Below are 22,112 nucleotides of genomic sequence, written 5' to 3' on the forward strand. Positions count from 1 at the left end.
AATTTTGAATGTTAAGTATTTCAGGAAATGGCTTCCATAAATCTTCTCAAAGGGACGTTAATAACAAACTTATCATCCCGAATGGTCAGAAATTCTGCTTCTTAATTAAACCAATAATCCAGCAAATGTTATTGATTTAGCAATTCGTTTTAACATAAACATCATAAAAGCTCTCTCTCTCACGCGCGCGCACGCACACACACACACACACACACACACAAATCGAAACTCTATAACTATGGCAACAGAGCTGCAGGAAACACAGAAGCAACAGGGAAGTCGGAAAGGTCAGGTGAAGGGTACCACAACCTCTGAGATGAGAATGTTCTCCCGATAACTACCAGGGTTGTTTATAGAATTAGTTTTTAAACACGACTTTCCACCCACAGATAAGAGCTAGGGGTATGGACTTTGGAGGGAGCCTGCATTCACCCAGACTTGGATCCATTCTCATACGAGCAGTGTGATCTAGGCCCCGTTTTCTCATCAGAGGAAAAAATGACAATGACAACAGATGAGATGTCATATTACACACTTAACGGGTAAGCGTTCCTATGGTAGCATTACCACATAACAAATGATTTCAATGTATTCATATGCTAACGCCCCTTCCCCCTAAAAATCTCCGGCTTCTTCCTCAGCCACATTTCTATTTCTTACAAACTCCTCAGAGGAGAATTAATGACCTTCATAACTTGGAACATGTTAATTAGTTTCTTTCTTTTTCATTGATGCCTGTTTTTCTTTTTCTTTGAAACAAGGTCTCACTCTGCAGCCCTTGCTGACCTGGAACTCACTGTGTCAACCTGGCTGACCTCACAGTCATGGAGATCTACCTGCTTCTGCCTCCCAACCACTGGGATTATGGATGTGGACCACCATGCCTAGCAACTGACCCTGGGTCCTCGCTGTTCTAATTTCTCTGTCAGAAGTTGGTTGAGGCTTGATCTCTCTAGGCTGGGATGTCTTTCTGACTCAGGTGACTATCGTCATGTACCAGTGCCAAGAGTGTTCCTAGGTATTAACTCCCAAACTTCATGCCAAAGGGTTTTAAGTATAACAGATCTCCAATATGGCCTGTATTATAAAACCTATATTTTATAACCTATATATGTGCTTATAAAATTTATAAAATAAAGGAGTCTTCATACTTCTAAGTTTATGGAGAAGCAGAGGATTCAAAAGAAATGAGTGGTGTCGCATGTGGCATGAGTGTGTGGGCATGCTTGCCCATGTTCAATTATGCAGAGCAGAAAGGAGGATGCTGGGTGTCTTCTAGAGCTCCATCTTATTTCTTTGAGACGGGGTCTTTTACCGAGCAAGATATCACCATTTTTGGCAGGGCTGCTTGGCACCAAGCTCTGGGTATTGGCCTGTCTTTGTTCCTCAAGGGATTACAGGCATGTGCTGTCACGCCTCTGTTTCTCATGGATGCTGGGAGTTTGAACTCATGTCCTTCTCTAGCGAGTCCTCTTAACCCCATAGCCATCTGTATAGCCCCCATGAATGGCAGGTCTTAACTAGTAACAGCAACAGTCATTACAAATCACAGCATAACAATTATTGCAACAACGTGTCACTCAGGGATTAGGTAAACAACTGATAGGCTACAATGTTGAGACCATTGGTTACAACGCTTGACAATATATCTACCAATGTCCCAGTGTCGTGTGTGTATATATACTACACTGTTACTAAAATTTAACTTCTGAAAAGTGACTAAGAACACACACTTTCAAAAATCTTGCCCCTCATTAAATGTCTTTGTCATAACAAACGGTACACCTTATTGTATGGTCATATTTTATCCCCACAAATCATCCCACAGAGCTCTAATTTGTTTAATATTTGTTGCATGGGCATTTTAAAATGTGACTCTCTGTAATAAGGTAAGAGGAAAATTTCCTAAATAGTTTACTTTAGCTATTTTCAAAAGAGGCATTGCCACAGGTCTGGAGGGGAGAGGATCTGTCGGTGTTTGAAATCTGACTTTGACTTCTCTAAAAATACTTATTATGTGTCTGGGGGCACAGCTCAGGGGTGAAATGCATGCTTAGCAACTGGGAGGCCCTGGCTTCAGTCACTCGCAGCAAACAACCAACCGTCATAAATTACGAGATGCACAGATAAAACACACCTGGAGGTGAGCGCCCATCCAGGGCGTCACACTTCCCAGCTCTCTCTGAGCATTAGCGCTGGGGACAATAACACCACCTACTGCACAGATGGGGATCTGATGGCTGCGAATACACACAGTGCTTGGAACCACTGTACACTGTACATATAATAAATGCTAAATCATGATAATTACACCTACGGGAATAATCGTTAGTCAGGGCAGAGTAAGCTTTCAGCGAAAGGCTGAACTCCACCTCATCTAATTTAGTCCGGGATCCACCACACAGTCTGAGACATGGCTGAACTCAGTCTCTCCCAGCAAGACCTCCTTCAAGCATTCTGTCAACAAGCAACAGGTTTGGGGTCTCCAACTTAAGCTCTTTCAGATCTATTTCTTGAAATTCCACCTAATGAAGCAAGAATTTGTAAATTGAAGGGCAGGGACCACTGAAACTCAAAGCAAAACACCATAGCGTGTAGTGGAGTCCATCGGTTCTGACTTCAGTTCAGAATTGGTGACAATTCTTCACCTCGGGAGAAAATTAACTTTCAAAAATTCCCCAAAGAATCAGGTGAGGCAAATCTGGATTAGAACCCTGGCTCGGAAGGTAATAGAAGTGGGGTGAGTTAAAGCAGTGCATCTTATTATTTTAAATTACCCAGAGCATGCTATTTGCTTTTAAAGGATTTGCATGCTAAGGGGATGCTAACTGCAGAGTGAAACTCAGCTTACAGCGATGGAGATAAAGCGGGTCAGAAGCACTGTGCATCGGTGGAAATAATAAAATAAAATGAAAAGATATTATCGTTGCAATTTCTAACAATAATAGACAGGCTGGCTGTTCTCCAATCCACGATATTTTACTTTTGGGGCTCAGAAGGAATTAATATTTTGTAAAGATTTTAAACTTTTAAACTAAGCCTGGATATTGCATTTATATTAAGATTTTGTTCCTAATGTGGATTTTATACAATCTACATAAAAATATTTAATGGAAAAACAGCCTGTTGCCAAAGCCCACATATTTCCCCTATTAGGCAGAGGTGAGCCACTTCTCCAGGAACCATATTTCAAACTCACAGGATACTCATGAACTAAAATAATGAGCGATAACGCCTCGTCCTCTGCATTAATATTAAAGAAAAGAGAAAATAGAAAACTTTATAGCCACTATCATCTCTCCGGACCATAAATCTCAAGTTTTGAGAATTGCTTCCCAAAAGGGTAGGGAGCGGGATGAGTTGTGTGGAAGCTTCAGAGCCTAGAGATATTTTTTAGCCAGCCAGGAAAGCACTGACACAGATTTCTACATATATCTGGCTGTGAAAAGTCTCATTTGTGGTGATTTATATTTCTTCATAAAGAACTCTGTAGATAATATAAGCCTGCTGTGAGGCTGTATGACAACTTTCAAACCAAGAGTTACAAGACCATTCTGCTAAAATAGAGCAAGAGGAGATGGGTGAGCTCTGCAGAAATGGCAGTAGTTTTTTGTTTTTTGGTTTTTTTCCAATGAAAGACCACAACCAGGTTATTCCTGTGTGAGCTGCATTCAGTCAACTTTCACTGTGTGTGTCTCATGGAAAAGATTGGGGTTTCCTATAAAGGATTCAATGCCCCCCTAATGACTGACTGTGCATTTGATATGTGCGTGCGTGTGCACTTTATAACAAATGACACTTAGACATCACCGCACTGAAGTTCGGCTGCCTTAGTGAGTTACTAAGGGAAGCACAGAACGGTATGCTGACAACTCAAAGTCAATGGAATATAAACACTGTTATTCCAAGTGTCACTGGTGTGGTATTTCCATCTCTCCAGACATCTGTTCTATGCAACACCACATGTACGTGAGATTCAGGAGCCCACCAAACTGTGTTTGGTTAACTCTTGAGCCCAGACGAATGCATTCCATGTTGTATGCCTGAGACCTGCTGTTTCTCTGTGAGATTATGCAATTGACCCAGAGAGTTATTTCTGGACAGGTGGCCACATTTGACATTGGGGCAGGGGTGGGGTGAGGGTGGAGAGAGCAATCTTTTCATTTGTTTCCCTTTTGGTGTTTACTGAAAGCACGGTAGGAGGAACTAGAGAGTTAGTACCATGATTCCTTTTTGTCCCTTGGGAGGTCAGAACGCCGCAGGCTGTCTCCATCTCATAATGGCACCCTGAGTTCTCAAAAGGAGTACAAAGAAAAATGGTCCTGATGTTGAACTCCTTATCGGGACGTCAGCCTTTGTAAAACTCAGGCAATGGGAAGTCTGCTTACGAGTGTTTGGCTCCTTGCGGTTGATTCCACAAGTTCCTACCAACTCCCAGTTACTCAGGTCCCTTTGCAAACTCCCAGGATGCTTTCAACGCCAACATGTACAAGCAGTTATGTTCACACTAGCTCCCATTTCACCAGGTCTGGCACTAGTTTCTCTGATTCTTCTAACACCAGTTAAGGTATCTTTCTCCTTTCCCTACTCCTTAACGTCTCTTTCTAAAACCATGTTTGATAAAGCAATGGTGTGAAAATGTTAAAAAATAATAATGGAGCGAGTCCTGAAAACCATGTGGTCCGATTACTTCCCCAATCCCTGGTTTCACAAGGGCCACATGAAGAGTGGAGAGAAGCCACCAGGAAGCCTGGATGTTCCCCTCATGGTCCAGAGTGGCTGAGACCACACCACACACACTCAATTCAGAAGGCTGACACAGTGTCTGGTGATAAACAATTGTTTCCATGAGAGAGAATTACAATTAACACAGGAAAAATACTCGGAGGTCCCTGAACATCTTCTTGCAGGTTGTTTGTTTAACTTTCACTTAAGAACTCTTGGATCCATTCACGCTTTCCTATAAGATGGACAGGGACATCTTGAACCAGAAACAATTCTCTAAACTCATACTTTAAATGAAAAGGCACAATCTTGTAGGCTCACAGGAGACCTGCAAAGTATACAAAGAGAATAAAAATGGCTATTATCGGAGAGGAAACTAATGTTATCACTGAAAAATGTCTGATGTCCAACTGGAGAAAAATGGTCGCATTCTATTTTAAAAATGAAACACAACTTTAAAGAGCTAGTTTTTTGTTTCTTCTCTAGGAAATTTTTAGAACCTGTCAGTTTCCTAACAATCCCATTGCCTTTCTTGAATTAACATAAAAAGGCCTCAAAATTCCATTTTCTGGGAAAAATCACCTTTAAAACAAGTGATCTGGTTTTTGATAAGAGTTCTACTGGAAGTTTCTGTTATGGACCTCCTGAATCTCAGAACGGTTGCTGCTAAAGAAAACAATGCCAAAAGAGCTCAATAAAAAAAGGCAATAACAAAGACAAAATGTGTGTTTACACATATGCATGTACACACACACACACACACACACACACCCTGATCAAGCTAAACAAGTAGGTGATGTTAGTTCAAAGAAAATGCATAGTATTTCCAAGGCACTTCTCCTGCGAGGATAAAATCATATATATGGTTAAAAAAATGTTATCTCCTGCTCTGATAATCATACTATTTCCAAGTTCTTCAATTTCAATAAGAAAAAGTAAGAAAATAAGTGGTTTGGGGTGAACTTCCAAAAGCAAAATAACTCTTAATGTAGATTACCAATGAAAGCCACTGCAAATCCACTTCCCCATTTCAAAGGCTGCCAGTCATTTTGGATAAGGAGTATTAAACACACCTGTTCAGCAGGCCGTTCTGTATCAGACAGTTCATTTCCTGAATCTTGGAAATAAGAAAGACTGTGATGAAGAAGTCTTATTCTTAAACCCATTTTACGGATGAAGAAAAGGGAAGCTGTGCAACATTAGACAATGAATCTCATCAACACTCTAGCATTAAGGACAATAGGAACGGGTCCTGGAGGGATGGCTCAGCGGTTAGGAATAGTAATTGCTTTTCTAGAGGACCTAGATTCAATTCCTAGTACCTCATGGCAGCTCATAGTTGTCTGTAACTCCAGTTCCCAGGAAGCCGACATCCTCTTCTGGCTTCCAAGAGCCCAGACACATATGCAGACAAAATACCCACACATATGCTAGCAGTGCACACCTTTAATCCCAACACTGAGGCAGGTGGAACTCTGTGAGTTTGAGACAGCCTGATCTACAGAGTGAGTTCCAGGACAGCAGAGCTACACAGAGAAACCTGCCTCAAAAAACAAACAAACAAACAAACAACAAAACAAAGCACTAAACAAAGGAATAAATAACCTTTAGAAGAACAGGAAGATCCCACAACCAATGCTGCAGTAATGAGAGTCCGTACAATTTAACAAAGAATAAATTAAACCATACTTTGATGCCATGCCATTTCCCCAGACTTGGGCTGCTACAGGGTATGCTACACAAATATTGCCACGCAAAGGCTTTAAAGTTCATTTTTTCCCTGAATGTGGTACGCTATTGTGACACACATTCATTCAGGTTTTAGTTACTGGGCAGCTCTTCCAGGTGTGCTGTTTTATATCATGGCTCTTTGAATATACACGTTCTTTTCCCATCAGCCCCACAGCTAAGTGGATTCTCTTGTGTGGCTGAGCCCTCACCTGATTTTATAAACACTTCCACAAGAAATTATACTTGGAGTCCCAAACAGTTCACCTACAGAAAAGCCTTTGGAGTCAAATGGCAAGTGAAGAAGGAGTTTCTTCCTTGTGTTAATGTTCTGGTATTCTAAATATTCTCCCGCCTATAAAAAGGTTGTACAAGTACAATTGGCTTCTGGAGAGAATCTGGGTCCCTATTAAAAAAAAACCACGTCTTAGGATTTTAAGCTATTTTGTTAACAAAATAAGTTGTGTGGGGCATATTAGAATTGTCTCCTAGCCTAAGACAAAGCTATAAAACAGGTGAAATACATAGGACATTTCCTAGGCACTCAAGGAGCATATACTATGGAATTATGGGAAATGTGCCCAGGGATGAGTTAGACATTGTGAAGGCTATCATCTTCTGCTTTTAACCATCATTTTCAGGAAATGATGCTTATCTGTCATAAACCATTCACTAATTCAGAGGGTCACGTGGATAACCGTAACTCAATTTGGACACTGTGTACTGTATATGCAGCCAAGTTAGGATTTTTATCTTAGAAAATGCAACTTTTCTAGATTTAGACGGTACCTAGAGTAACAGGGCTAATAGCCTATCTTCTGCAGATGGGAAAGCATCCTTTGGGGAGCTTAAGATGCATAAATGTCTCTGCTCTCTATGTGCTGAGACGGCAGGCAAGCCACTACACCCGCCCAGCGTTCATATGGGTCCTGGGGATCCAAACGCAAGTCCTCAGAGTTGTCTGGAAAGTACTTTATCCACTGAGCCATCTCCAGAGTCCATTTCTAACCTTTTAAAAATAGAAACATATACTCTTCCGTTTGAAGTACATGAGGCCTTAGATTTTATCTTTTTCATTTCTTCCAGTGGCCGAGGCCCCAATTTTTTCTCCATTCATTACTTTGTACTTACATGAGCCTTTTTCAAATTACCTGACCTTTGTTTCTACACACACGACATATATGCACACACATGCACGTATACAACACATACACACGTACTCATGCATGAACAGACCACACATAAGCACACACACACGTACTCACACGTGCACACATGTGGAGGTCGCCACACCATGCACACGCGCGCGCGCACACACACACACACACACACACACACACACAGAGGGTAAAAAAGAACACTATGTCACTATGTCACGGAACCATTTTAATGACAAGGTCCCCAAATCAGTCCTTAGAACTGAATATGTGCTCTGTAAGCACTATTTATTCCTAGTTATTGAACATGTTCTCCATGACAAACAATATAATACATGCCACGGGGTAGAAGCAGCTATGAACAATAAATCATAAATATTTAATGTCAGGAGTGCTCAGTGCCCGAGGAAAACAATTGCACAAGACAGTAAGAAGGTAGAGAATGATAAAGAAAGTGTTACTTTTACATTTTTAATTCAGCCTTTCTGATAAAGACATTTCTCAGCACACCTCTAAAAGAAGTGAGGAAAAGGACATGTATGAGGAGAGGAGACGCTGAAGTGTCCAAACCCTAGCACTGGGGTGTGCTGCCTCGCCACACGGACTAGGACGGAGGACAGAGAGGCTGCAGCAGGGAGATCAGAGAGGATGGGTGTGGGAAAAGGAAGAAGAGCCTTGGAGCTCCGGCTGGCAAGATCAGACGTGATAGGGTTGGGGGCAGCAGTGCTGGGAGCCTGACTCACAAGAAGCCTGCCGCCCTAAAGGAACAGGAGATAGGGGTGATGCAGAGCGGGGTCCTAACAGCTCTCCGCTCTGCATGCTCTCCAGCCTTCCCTCGGGCGTTGTTTACTGATACCTACCAGGCACTGCGTTGGGTCATCACATAGATGTTATCTCTGAGCTGAAGCGGCAGACCTCAGATAAAAATTAATAACACAAGGATATTAAAGTTCCAAGTGATTTCTGAAATCATTCATTTCAGCCACATAATTCTACAGATGTAGACTTGGAACTCCAACGATATTAGATGAGTTACTCAAGTTCAAATAGCTCATTACAGCAGCTGAAGGGCCAGGTAATCGCTGTGGGTTTTTTTTCCCCCTTCAGCAAAAGGGTGCCTTCAAAGCACTATTTCTGTGGACTTTAAAAAAAATAACTTAATGTCCTTATTTTAATGATTTCTTTTATCTCTTCTCATTTAGATGAGAGCAGAAAACGTGCGCCTAAACGTTTCTCTATAGGTTAATATTTGTGAGAAGCATCTTTAGAGCATTTTTTTAATTTCTAAAATTTCTAATTTCTTATTTAAAGTGTATCCTTTTGACATTCAGATTCAAAGCTATGGTCTACTGATATATAGGACCACATTTATAACCACCGATGTCATGGGGTGTATTTGGGCCATGGGCGAGGGGTTAACCATTCCTGGTATGAAGTCTATATAAATGACTTTAACCTGACTGGCAGTTCTGAGAATCTGCCACTAATGATATAAACACTACTGCAGGATGCCAATCTCTTAGGTTAACTACCACAGATTAAAAACTGCTGGTCAGATTCAGGAACAGCCAAAGCCCCACAACTCCAATCTGAAACCCGTTCCCAAGTGAAAGACCACCTGTAACAAAGAAGCCCTCACTTAGGACAATAAAGTAACAGAGTAACTTAGGATGAATAAAGTAACAGAGTAACTTAGGATGAATAAAGGAGTCAGAACAGCTAAGGAAACTTTGTCTCCAAGGTAAAGTGGACATTTCAGACAAGACAGTGAACAGTTACAGTTTCTTAATTTGCATAATGCAGAGACATTATAAAGGAAAAAGAGCCTTGTCTGGAGGAAGAGGATATTGACGAGAACTCTCTGGCTTGTGTCCTATCTGAGTCTAGGTACCTCTGCTATGAAATGCCTGCTTTTCCTCCCCACCAAATCTGTTTCTAGCTGACTTCTGGCCCCTACCTCACAGCACAACGCAACCCTAAAGGGAGACAAACACTAGGCTCACTTCCTGTTTCTAGTTCTGGAGAATTGAAGTGAGTTACTACGAGCCTGGGTCCTTTGTCCTCACAACAACTTTCTTTAATTTCAACTTGTTGGGCAGTTTAGCTTGTTTCTGAGGTGGGCGTTAATGGGGGGGGGTGCACATTTTCCAATCATTCTGCTCCTCCCTCACATCTCAGGAGAAAGGAGATTCAACCGAAGAATCCTAGGCTTGAATTATGAACAGAGCACATGAAATGTGCTAAGAGATACATCATACTAGCTCTGCCATTGGTCTTAGCAGCGAGAGACAGGGGAGACTTTCACCATGGAGTAGACAAGGAGGGACGCTATGGGGGTTGAAAATTCCATTTCAGTGAACACCAGGCCACTGTGCTTCTTGTAATGAACATTGCTTTGCTGCTTCATTTTGTGCTATTTTACCTTTCATTTAAAAAAAAAAAGTAATTTAAAGTTAAACTCGGATGAACAGCAAAAAGCTCTTGATATTTTGAAGCATTTTGGAACAATTACTTTGACAGGAGCCCTTGACAGTTAAATGACTCCGTTAAATGAATGTTATAGAAGACACAATGATTTTTTTAGTGAAATATTGAATTTAACCACAAATGAGGAGAACCTAGTCGTAAGCATACGGGATCTGTGAATACTGCCTTGCTTACGAACCTCAATGGATTCTAAACCTTCTAATAATCATGCAATCAGCCAGTTAGCCGGTGAGCGTTTCCCTTCTTGATGTTCTCTCTTTATTTTCAGCTTCTGCTTTTGTTGGTTTTTAAGTCCGAAAAGTCAATAAGAAGATATCGGTTCTGAAAATAATTTCCCCTTGTAGCACAGTATCTCACAGTGGGGGAATTAATGAAATTAATGCTGCCCCACTACTGAATGCCTTCTCCCTCCTTTCCATCCTTGCTGACTAGGATTCTTTCAGAAAGGGAGAGCTCTCGGAGTGTGAGCATAGCACACTGCCTGGGAAAATCGGGGGGTCAGTGGATGTCTGGGTTTCCTGCATCTGCGAGACTCAATTTTCCTCCTCCTATTTTTATGGACTCAATGTGAGATGGTATCAAGGCTTTTGCATGTTTTCTCATGACTAACAAGTGAAGTATGTACCAAAATAATAAAACTGGTACTGTTCAATTTCCTTTTTAAATTCAACTCTAATATAAGCGAGAGAGAGCCGTGGCGATGGCGAAATCTGACTTGCTATAAAATTCTTTTTTTTTTTTTTTTTGGAAGACGGAGAAGAGCTAGAAACTGAATCACACGGGTGTAGACATTTGCATGGAAGAAATGAGTCAGAAAAGCAGGAGTGTTCTCTATCTTGTTTGTCTGGAGAGCTGATGCAGAAGGATGCCAAGCATTTAGAGTGGTGTCAGGCGGATTTCCACATGGCTGGGGCAACAGCGCTTCCGGATTCCTGAAGCAGGTTAAACCTCAGGTCTTCCTGAGTCCCCACCAGCCCTGGCCTGCACCCTTACTCAGTGGCTGTCCTTGCCTGAATTGCCTCTTTCCAAGTCTGCCCCTTACTAAAAACAGGAAGTGTCTCCATCTCTCACAGACACCCCCATTTCAGAGCCAGTACGAGCTCTTCCATAAATGTACTGTGAACAAACACGTTTTCATGTCCTATAGCCAATAGGGAACCACACGGAGGAGGCTAGACTGATTGAATATTCAATACTAAAACTGGTCCAGCTATGCCTACTGAAGACCACCATAGGCCATGAGGTCTACAGTTGGTACCATCTAGAACTCTGTTACTCCATGTGTGGTCCATGGGCCAGCAACATGAACACTTCCTGGGAAATTCACGCATGCCTAATCTTAGGTTCCACCTCAGATCTCCAGTCGACATCTGTATGACAACCAGACCCCCAGGTGTCGCATGCATGGTGAAGTCTGAGAAGCATTTAGGACTAATCCGTGCCAGGGTGACACCGGAGGAAAAAGTAAGGCTGCCCAGGATGGGGAATAAATCAGGCTGTGGCACTGTGATTGATGCTGGTCCACTGAGAGACCATTCAGAGCGCTCTCTGGGACAGTCACACAATGCTCACAGGTGAAAGACCGGTTCCTCTGGAACACTTCCTAGATACTTCTTCACACTCGCCTGCCTACAGACACAGCTGCTCCTAATAATTGTCTTCCCTCCTTGGTGCAAAGCAAGTATTTATCGTCAGCACGCTGACATTTGCAGGAGTTGAGCCTTTCTCCACCAAACCCGCGCATGACTGAAAGGATGTCGCTGACACCTGAATGAGGAACTCGAAGGCTCCGAGTTATGTAACTTTAATTATTTCCTTCAATTTTTTTTTCAGGAATCTTTTTCCTTTCCCCAAGCTTAAAAAAAAAAAAAAAAAAGAAAGAAAAAGAAAGAAAAGAAAGTCCTGGTAATTTTCATGTAAAAGAAATCCATGTCAGCAGTGGTTCACTGCACGGGCTGACACGGGATTTCATAGAGGAAGAGGTGCCGTGGCTTTAATCTAATTTGGGCTCCCAATTCCCAGCTAATGTATCTAGGGATCATGATGCATGCGTTCACAAGGAGACATCTGTAACACAGAGTCCAACTCCGCAGCTCTCCGAAACACAGGTTTAAAAAAAGAAATCAGTCTGAGTTCTGCAGCTGCCCCACAACGTAATAAATCTCCATGTACTCACAGATGTAGAAATACTCTCGGCCTGGCCTGAATTCAAATCCTAAAGAAAAGGGAGTGAAGAGTTGGAATTTCTCCGAGAACTTCAGCGGTCCGTTTGGAGAGTGAGGCCGGTTACATTCCCATCTCTTGAACCCTTTGGATGTGTGGTCGCAGGCACTGTAGCCATCAAAATTCACCATGTACAGGACATAGCGCTCAGTCTTATCCTCCGGGACAGAGTCCTCATAGTGAGGGCAGAAAACATCCAGGTAGTCATTGATACAGACATCGATGTGGTAGTCACCCCTCTGGAATCTGTTGGAAACAGAAGGAGAGAATAGGTAATTCGTACAGGGAGGTGTTTCTGCTCTCACAATCAACAGCTGTATCCTTCAAGAACTCTGGAGATAAAACATTTAGTATGAAAAGTCTTCACTAAACACTTAGGATTTATAGCCTGACTTGAAACATTTTACACACACACACACACACACACACACACACACACACACACACACACACACACACACACACACATGCCAGCCCTGCAAACACCAAATGCCTGCTACAGTTTAATTTTATAAAACTATGGCTTCTCTGTTTTAATTAATAACTTCCCCTCAAACAGCGGAAAAGTATTTCACAGGACATACTAGGTGGGAATCAAGAATCGTCTGGGTAACTCTTTCTCAGTCACGGCAGGAGAGTATACCAAAAAAAGCTTTTGTTTTAGCTTGTGAGGAAATTCTTCCCTAAGCCCTCAGAAAGGTTCACCATAAAACTGTGTTCCTGCTGAAATACAGCCCCCATAAAGTGCCGTAATCTTCAGGCCGGACAGTCAGTCTCACATGAACACTTCCCGGTGATGATGAGCGGGTCAATTCCATTTTTGGACATCTCTAAATGTTAGAAACTTTCTTCCTATATTGAGCATAAATCTGCTTCTGTGTAATTTCTACCCACGGATCCGACTTCTGCTGCCTGGAGTTACAAAGGGCGAATCTAATTCCTCTTCTGCAAGCTAGTCTATAAAACATTCGGAGATGTCAGCAGTCTCTGCATTCTTCTTTCTCTTTCCCCATGGCTGAAAATTCTCCTTCCTTTGGTTATCGCTGGGATGATTCCCAGACTCCTCATTTGAGGATCCTCCCATGCCCTCCAGTTTCCCAATGAGGCCCCACCCAGGAGGCTTTCAGCACCTAGGAACTTATGTTCAGCCTGGGAGTAATAGACCGCTTTTTCTTCTCGATGCTAAATACTCCGACAAAGATTCCCTTTGGAGAGACATTGTTTAACCGGGAAGGGGATGGCACCACTCATTAAGTGAGCAGAACTGGCTTTAAGAATCGGATCTGGTGAGTGAAGTCATAGATCATCCAGAGCCTTAGTTCCCCTACACGTAAGATAGGATAGCAATGAGGACCCGTCCTGTCCTGCTTGCCTCCTCAAGGCTCCTCAAGTCTCAGAGGAGGAAGAACGTCTTGAGGTTTCGTAGCGCCAATTCGAGTGAGAGGAACTAGGGGAAGTTATCAGAGCATTCACATTTCAGGGAGAATCCTCGCTTGCAGAGAGACCCACGCGTGTTTCTGTCTTTGTGTTTGGGATGCTCACAAGTTTGCCTCTTCCTCATTACGGGTAGACAATGATTCGTCAAGACGAAAGGAAAGACTGTTGCTTTTAAAAGATTTTTGAACATCAAGGTAACATCGCTGCTAAAGTACAAAGGAAAGACATTGCACTGTTGAGATAAAAGGGTGCTGGGCGATGAATCATCAGCCCTCAAGAGTAGCCTGACAGTTCTGGACGGAAGCCAGACAAGAACTGCAGCAGAAGGTGATGCCCAGATGCACTTTATCCTATTATATTATTATTACAGATTTTAAAGACATCCAAGCGGGGAGGGTTTTTTTTTTTTCTCTCCCTAAGTGTCACTCACGCAGCTTGTCTAGCATTCGAAAGTGCTCAAACTGAAAATGAAAACTGTCGCTACCTGGGCTCACCCTTTATTCCCTTATTCTGTAATACTGTTATTCTGCAATTAAAAGCCATGTTGTCACATTATTACCTATTATTATTATTGTTGTTGTTATTATTATTATCACTATCATTTCAGGACCTGTTCACCTTTTCCATCTTCCTCCCTGCTAATGTTACTAAAATTTTAATGAAGCAAACTATGGAACTGAAAACCCATTCTACACTGGGTTGACTACTATTCCCTTTGGGGGATACTGTACTTTCATGAGAGAGAAGTAAAATACTGAGCTGTCTATTTTAAACTTGCGATTCTTCTAGAAGCTAATATTCCCACTCTTCCATCAGTATCCGGAGACAATAATCTATCACAGTCAATTTGCACTTCTGCCTCAGTTCCTTGCTTGTCTGTCTTTCCAGACACGGTGTTAAGTAGCAGAGGCTACACTCGAATCTGCTATGTTACCCAGAATGGCCTTGAGCTCTGAAACCTGTTGTATCTGCTTCCTAAGTGATGGGGCTTATAGGCCTGTCTGTCTGTCTGGGTTCAGATCTTTAATTTGCACAAGTTTGTTTACTATAGCATATCAAAGAATAGGATATATATATATATGTATATATATATATATATACTTATATATATCACACACACAAAATGACTAACCAAAATTCATGAAAGATATTATATAATGCACTCAAGAATAAAAGAAAAAGAAAAAGATTGCATGAGATATTCTTATTTTATATTAAGCCTCCTTTGGCTACAAAGTAGTCATGACCTTCTCATCGTGAAGAAACTCACAAGTGTGACTTAACACTGAGCACTTTTCTATGAGACATTCATTATTTCAGTTAATATTCATCACAGCACCACAGAATACTCAGCATTGTTACATCCGGTCAAAGACAAAGAAACCGAGTTTAAGGAATCAAGTGATATGCTCAGTGTTCCTGGCTATGAAAAGGTGGAGGGGAGGTGGCCACGGAGCTAATGTTCTTCACACCACATCCCCTAAGAGATTAAACTGCTAAGACCATGTCTGCAGGTCCACTTCATAGTCCTGAGAGGGACAATTCTCATTCTCAACGGGGTTCCAATTCTCTTTTCCATTGACTGATATGACAAGCGTTTGCTGTCCTTGAGACTTGCGTGTGTTCTACATATATGAAGTACAGATACTATGAAACACTCAAAATAACTATGCTGAGTTGTTAGGAAGTGTTTGCTTTGACAATGAGGAACAGCAGCCAGAGCGGACTTTATCCTCTTAGCTCAGGTTCCCAGTAGGTAGGTAGTGGGGCTAAAATCAGATCCCAAGCCTTACAGGGTCCTGAAGCACAGCCTCTCTTTGTAACGGCGAGGGCGGTCGCCCAGTAGGACAGCCCCACAGTTGCAGCAGCTTCTCTTCTCACGATGACAGCCTCTTGGAAGTGTGGGTACCAGTTTACTTTAGGGTGATATCAATGTAAGTCACGCCCTGATCCTCCTCCTGCCTACTCACTTGACTCCAAAATCCTTACCCAGCAGCTGAGGGGAAGCTCCAACTCATGCACAGAATAAAGTATTGTGGGGCTCAGCAGCTGTTCACATAAAGGGATCTTTTCCATAGGAAACAGCTTTCCTGAGCTTGTGCTTGCATTAAGGTGGAAATACACATCTCGAAGGACTCTAGAAAGACTTTGCATGCCAATATTTATAGATGCCCTGGGGGACGCAGCCACCACGTTAACGGGTTGGTCATTGGCTTAGAACTTGTCCTGCAAGTTTCTACTCTTTTTCGCTTCCCCTAATTTTACCCACTGTGTAAAATTTGAGATCCCTGTATCTTGTTAAGAGCTATAATATCTGGCAGCCCACAATTAAGGCAGCAGTCATTCTTCGTCTACTAAATTATCATTGGTTCTCCGTGCAGAACCACGAGCACTCACCCTATTTAGTAAGGGGATTTCAACTGTGGACAACACCAGTGTGACTGTTCTCACGATGTAAACATCTCAGGAACCAGAAACATCTCGAGTGTTTAGAAAGACCGTCCCTGCTCCTCACTGGGATGTGCGGCTACTCGGATCATTGTTCCCCACAACCTATGATACTATTCTCCCACAGCAAAAATATATTTCACACATCTATCAAAACTGAGCGGTAGATTGGTGGAGGATCCATGTCATCTATATCACAAAAGGTCCGTTTCACTTGATTAAGTATAACATTCAGGGCTGGAGAGATGGCTCTGTGGTTAAGAGCACCGACTGCTCTTCCAGAGGTCCTGAGTTTAATTCCCAGCAACCACATGGTGGCTCACAACCATCTGTAATGGGATCTGACGCCCTCTTCTGGTGTCTGAAGAGAGCAACTGTACTAATATAAATAAATCAATCTTTTAAAAAAGAGAGAATAAAATTCAGCACAAAATGTAAGCCCCTTTAATCATCCCAAATTCCCAGAGTGAATTATAACCTTGATGTAGGCTGGAGAGGATCAGAGCCACTGGTGCCACCTGACTGGTTAAAGGGAAGGCACAGTCCAAGGGCAACTTGTGGCAAAGTGACCCCAGAAGCAAGGAACTATGGGAGACCTGGGGAATACGCCTCGGAGTACAGATGAGTGGGCGTGTCACACAGATTTTGGCTGCTGACTTTTCAACACTTGACCAGATTTAGTCTTGATCATTAATTTACAACCAGCATGAATAGCTCTTCCACTAGCTAACCCGTGCAGGTAGAAGTCAATCACGGCTAGCAAGCGCTCTACCACTGAGCTAAATCCCCAACCCCCTCAAAACTCAAAGCAAATACAGACAAGACATGACGGCGACTGTCTCTTCACTGAGTCCTCAATAATGTGCCCTCAAATGCGTGCTGAGATATGACCTAGAGTATCATCAGATGGCACGAGTTGGCTTGAGGCATAACATCTCCGTGCTCCTCTCAACCCCTTCTTCCACTCTGGGTCACTGCGGCGGACTGGAGCATCTAGTCCTTGAGTCCTTGGGTTCTCTATCAGCAGAGTTCTTAACTTAATCCTGTCCCTTGGTGGCTCTTTGTAAAAGGAAATAGATATGGTGCAGCTGTCCTCGCCAGTGAATGCTGTTTCAGGTCACCGACCTTACCTCCCCCTCTACCATATGCCCCTGTGTTGTGGATCTTGACAGAAAGAGAGGGCAAACAGAAAAAAAAAATGCAAGCAATGTTCTGGCCTCCAGGACATGGTGCCGCAGAGGTACAATCTCCCTCCAGCCACGTTCTCCTGTAGCACTCCCGCTCTCAATCCAGCCAAGATGCATTTCATTTTAGTAGCTGGAAAAGGAAGGGGATGGCGCCTATTTAAAACATTCTAAATTGGCCTTTAGCATATGTTGCTGGCACAGCAGCGAGCCTGCTTCCAGGGAAATATGTAGTGAGGTATTTTATCAGGCAGCTCCTGAGTGAAGTGGCTTCCCTCCATAAATACAGCAACGGCGTCGCTGAAACGAGACAGTGCGCTCAGAAGTTAGGGAGCTTCGGGCACCTTTATCCCCCTTCAGGTAATGTCTTAAAGGATCCCACAATGAAAATGTTATCTCTCTCCCATCAGACGGCTGATGACTACATTTTAAATGTATTGTAACGTGTCACGAGGTGATTCCTATTGGAGCAGGACTGTGCTGTCACTTCTTTAACGACGGGGCGACCTAATGGATTACGTACTGGAGCTGAAACGCAAAAGAACGGTGTGATTTATGATCGGAGATTAAGCGAATTTATCAGCTCAGGGTTCCTCTCAAATTTTAAACCAAATTGAGAGCGAGCAAGTCTCTACAGAGGCTGTCTTTCAATTCCACTAGTTTTGATTTAAAGTCTAATTACAGAATAAGATGTGCCTGTTAGCCAGAAGAATTTCTCATTCATCCCAAAAGGACCCGATGCCCCCTCCACACACACACACACACACACACACACACACACACACACACACACACACACACACACACACCCCCCCCCCCCGTAAGAGACTCGGTCTTGGGTTTTTAAATGTGCTTCTGTGCACTGGGCAGGACAGCAGCCCTGTCAGTAACATGCCTCCCCCCGGCTCCTTCTGCTCCCTCTCACGGCACAGAATGCAAGCCTTATGGTCCCGATCCTAAATCTGAAGATGTTCTTTTTTTGTTTTCCTGCAGAGGTTAAAGCATGAAGTATAAGCAGCCAGTGAAACTTGGCACAGATAAACGGTGGCGGCGGCGGCACTGAGGGCTGAACAAATATTTGTTTTGCTAATTTTAAACTTTCCCCTCTCTCCTGGGCTAAAAAGGGAGGATCTTTGGGGTACGTTGGTTAATCAGTTTTCACAGAGTTTGAGGTGCGCAGAGTTTCAGCGCAACCTGATTGGTTGAAGCTGATGATGACCGAATCGCACAGCACTAGGCTGCCTACCTCTTCCAGGATCTGAGAGAAGTGGGGACTCAGAAACCAGCGGGAACCTGGCTTCCATGTGCATCTCAGGGATAGGCAAGTCCTCCTTACTCTTTTGCAGATGAAGTTCAGTCCATTCTAAGCTGCATATATGGTGGGGTGCCTGTGCTCATAGCTTCTGCCACATTGCACACCTTTTCAGCCAATGAGGTGTAAGGTACGGATGAAATATTTACTTCCCAGATTTAAGTGCCCTGTTGACCCACTCATGAAAATGCCAAGCAAAGTCCACTGGCATGCATGCTTTGTTAGCGTGGAGCTCTGTGGGATGACGACTTTCGTTAACTGTTGGTAATATTAATAAGATATATTCCTGCCCGATACTCAGAATCCATGCTATACTGACTTGTGATTTCCGGTTTTTTTTCTCTCTGTTCTCTGTGTGTTCGCTTTACAGTCCCATATCTGATATCAGTTACCCACATCAAATGGTGGATACGAATCTCCAACAGCTCTCGCTTGTTGCTGGTCTAGTTTTAGGCGCATGAGTCTGAAATGTCTTTTTAAAAAACATTGTACTTTCTGTGACCAGCACCTGCTTCAAACACAAGACACACAAAAATGCTCTCTGTCCCAGTGTTTTAACTCATTTGGAGTTTGTTTTATTAGCTTGACAGAGGAGCTCCAAAGGAAACAAAGCATTAAATTGGCAGGACCTAAACAAGACTTTTCTCTAGGAAGGGACTGGGTATTTTGGGTGACAGTCTAATTGCTTTTAAGCCCTCAGTGAAGCCGGAGGCAGGGAGTGAGAGGACGTCAATGTCAGCAGGGCCAAGTCAGCCTGTTAACCAGGCAGAGACCTAACAGTGTGGACACATCACAGATCATGTCAAATAGTTTTCAAACGGGGATTCTGAAACAAAAATAAAGAATTAACATCTGGCAATCAGTGTGGTCTTAACGTGGGTCACTTTTACAATGCAGAATAGGCTCTTTCTCACTATGTCTGCTACCCAGGAGCTAAGGAGCAGGCCCTAAGCCATCTGGAGTTTTAGAGTCTCTTAAGTATATGGGGCAGAGTCACTGACACATATATAGAAATCGACTAAGAGTAGATCCGGAAAAAAAAAAAAATATCACCAACTGGGTTATACAGCCAATGTCTTAGGACCAAACTGAATGAGTTGATTATGATCGTGGTCCAGGGGAGTCTGTCAAACCAATAAACCACCCACTGAGCTGTTCACTGTAAGCATGCCGTTCTATCCGATGTGGGATGATGGTAGCATCCAGCACAACTTCCAGGCCATTGTTAGTTTCAAAAGTAATAATAACGATAGAGCGATTATGAATCGCTTCTGTAACCAGCCCAAGGGGGGCTTTGTGGAAAATGACTTGATACTTCTTAAGTACCTGATATATATATTAAGTGAAATATCTGTATGTACCGATGGTCACTTTTTGAAAGTTATCTTCTAAACCTCAGACTACCCTGCCTTTTCAATAACTGAATTCTCCAGGACCTACGTGGAATTAGTCTATAGTGTTGCTAAACAAGCAAGACACACGATAGGTAAGGAGAAAGAAAAACTATATGTGTTTAAGGGCTATTCTTTTACTTTGACCCGTATCAGCCTAAAGGGAACATGTATGCCAAGGAATAACAAATGTGATCAGCTCATCGAGAACTTCAGTTTGTAAAGCAGAGACCGGTGCTGTTACTTTACAAGATGGCACGCAAGAGGAAGCTAGGACCATGGCCACTGAAGACCTTGGAGTGGCGAGATAGACATTCTGACTGGGAATGAGGTTAAGAAATGAAAAGAGGTGGAATCTGGAGTGTCAAGAAATTAGATGTTCGCTACCATCCTAAAAAAAGGCATTGAATCCATCCAAAGGAAATGGGTAGATTCCGGGGGAAGCTGGGGCCTGCCTGTAGGTCTCTCATCCTAACACCTGACTGAAGATCTGCACTTCAATGAGTGCCCAGACAAGGGGAGCTCTAGTCGAAAACAAGATGATTTGTAAAGAGCGGACCGATCTTGTGGATCCAGTGTCCCTGTATGAAATTCCCAGAAGAGTTTAACAGCATGATAAAAAAAAAAAAAGAAAAGAAAAGAGGTCAAGATCTTGACACCAAATAACGGGCGGACTGCAAAGGAGAGAATGGTAATCAGGGCTGTTGTTCAAGCAACGCTGGAAAATCACGCCTAGCAGAGGAGGCGACTTAAGCACCTAAGGCAGAATGAAAGTTTCTCTCTTGTCATTAAGTCCTCTATTCAATTACCATTTATCGGGGTAATTAAACACTGGAAAGCGATGCCAAGCTAATTGTTAGATTATGATAATTACATGTCTTTGCTATGCTACAGCCGATCAAAATAAGACGGGGGTCCCGTGCTCTCCGCCGAAGCTGCTCGGTAATCGGCAGACTTCTGTGCAGCACCGGGCCTGTTTATTACTAATTCATTACAAATCAGGTGGAGAGGCTTATTATTTGTAATGTCGCCCCCCCAACACCCCACCACCTTAAGTCTCCTGGAACAAGACTCCCAAAAGGTTAAGCACAAACTGCTGCCTCTCATTGGCCCATTTCCATCCCAATTACACAGCTGAGCAGCGCTGGGTGCCTCTATTTGAGAGGGTTCAGCAATCTGCTTCACAAAACCCTGCAGCCGCCTATCACACTGGCAGGAACACCCAAGACTCCTTTCAGCCTCTGCCAACCACTGTTCCGTTCTGAGTTGTGTCCCCGGCAACCAGAAGCTGGCGATCCAGAGGGTCTTTGGGTCTGGAGGCTCCCGTCTGCTCAGGTCAGGACCGAAAGCAGGGAGGGTTTTGGTGCAGAGAGATGTGGAGAATACCAACTGCCTGGCATCCAGGCTCTCTGAGGCTTACACCCCGAGTGAGGAGAGGAAATCGAATTTCTCCGCCATCAACCAGTCACCACCAAGCAGTGACTGGTCTTTGGGACTACAGGCCCCAAAGTGAATTCATTGTCCTTAGCCTCTGCCAGGCCACAAGGCTGGAGGATTAACGTCTCCTTCTACACCTCCTCAGCCAATTCAGGCCACTGACTGAAGGCTGGCTGATAAACAGGCATCCCCCAGGTTTTATCTTGGGGTTTCTTAAGCTCTACTCTAGAACGATTATCACTCGAGCGTGCTGTATGCAGAGCAAGCACCGCCCTAAAGTGTACCAACCTGTTACAAAGTACCCATTATGGTCTCCTGCCCATTAAGACATGAGTTTCTTTTCTTCCACATTTGCTGTATTACACCCTTAATGTATCTCTATGCCTGGACGACTTAGGTTGAAGGCCTAACCTCTCTATGAATGTATTTGAGGCAGGGTCTTTATGAGAATAATTAAGGTTAAAGGGGATATAAAGGTAGAGCCTTTATCTAGTAGGACTGATGTCCTTTGAACAGGAGGCATCAGATCGCCCCCTCTGTTGGCCATGGGAAGACGCAGGGAGAGGGGAACTGCTCATAAACC

At 43.2% G+C, this 22,112-nt stretch overlaps 1 protein-coding gene across 1 annotated transcript in view; it reads right to left on the minus strand.

Annotated features, from left to right (window-relative positions):
* Positions 1-22,112, minus strand: part of Efna5 (ephrin A5) — a 276,729-nt gene that overhangs the window by 35,561 nt on the left and 219,056 nt on the right. The window contains 1 exon segment of the mRNA XM_032901711.1: positions 12,270-12,566. Within this exon segment, the coding sequence (XP_032757602.1) occupies positions 12,270-12,566 (297 nt within the window).

Source organism: Rattus rattus, chromosome 4 (assembly GCF_011064425.1).
Source record: "Rattus rattus isolate New Zealand chromosome 4, Rrattus_CSIRO_v1, whole genome shotgun sequence".
In the NCBI taxonomy this organism is placed as follows: domain Eukaryota; kingdom Metazoa; phylum Chordata; class Mammalia; order Rodentia; family Muridae; genus Rattus; species Rattus rattus.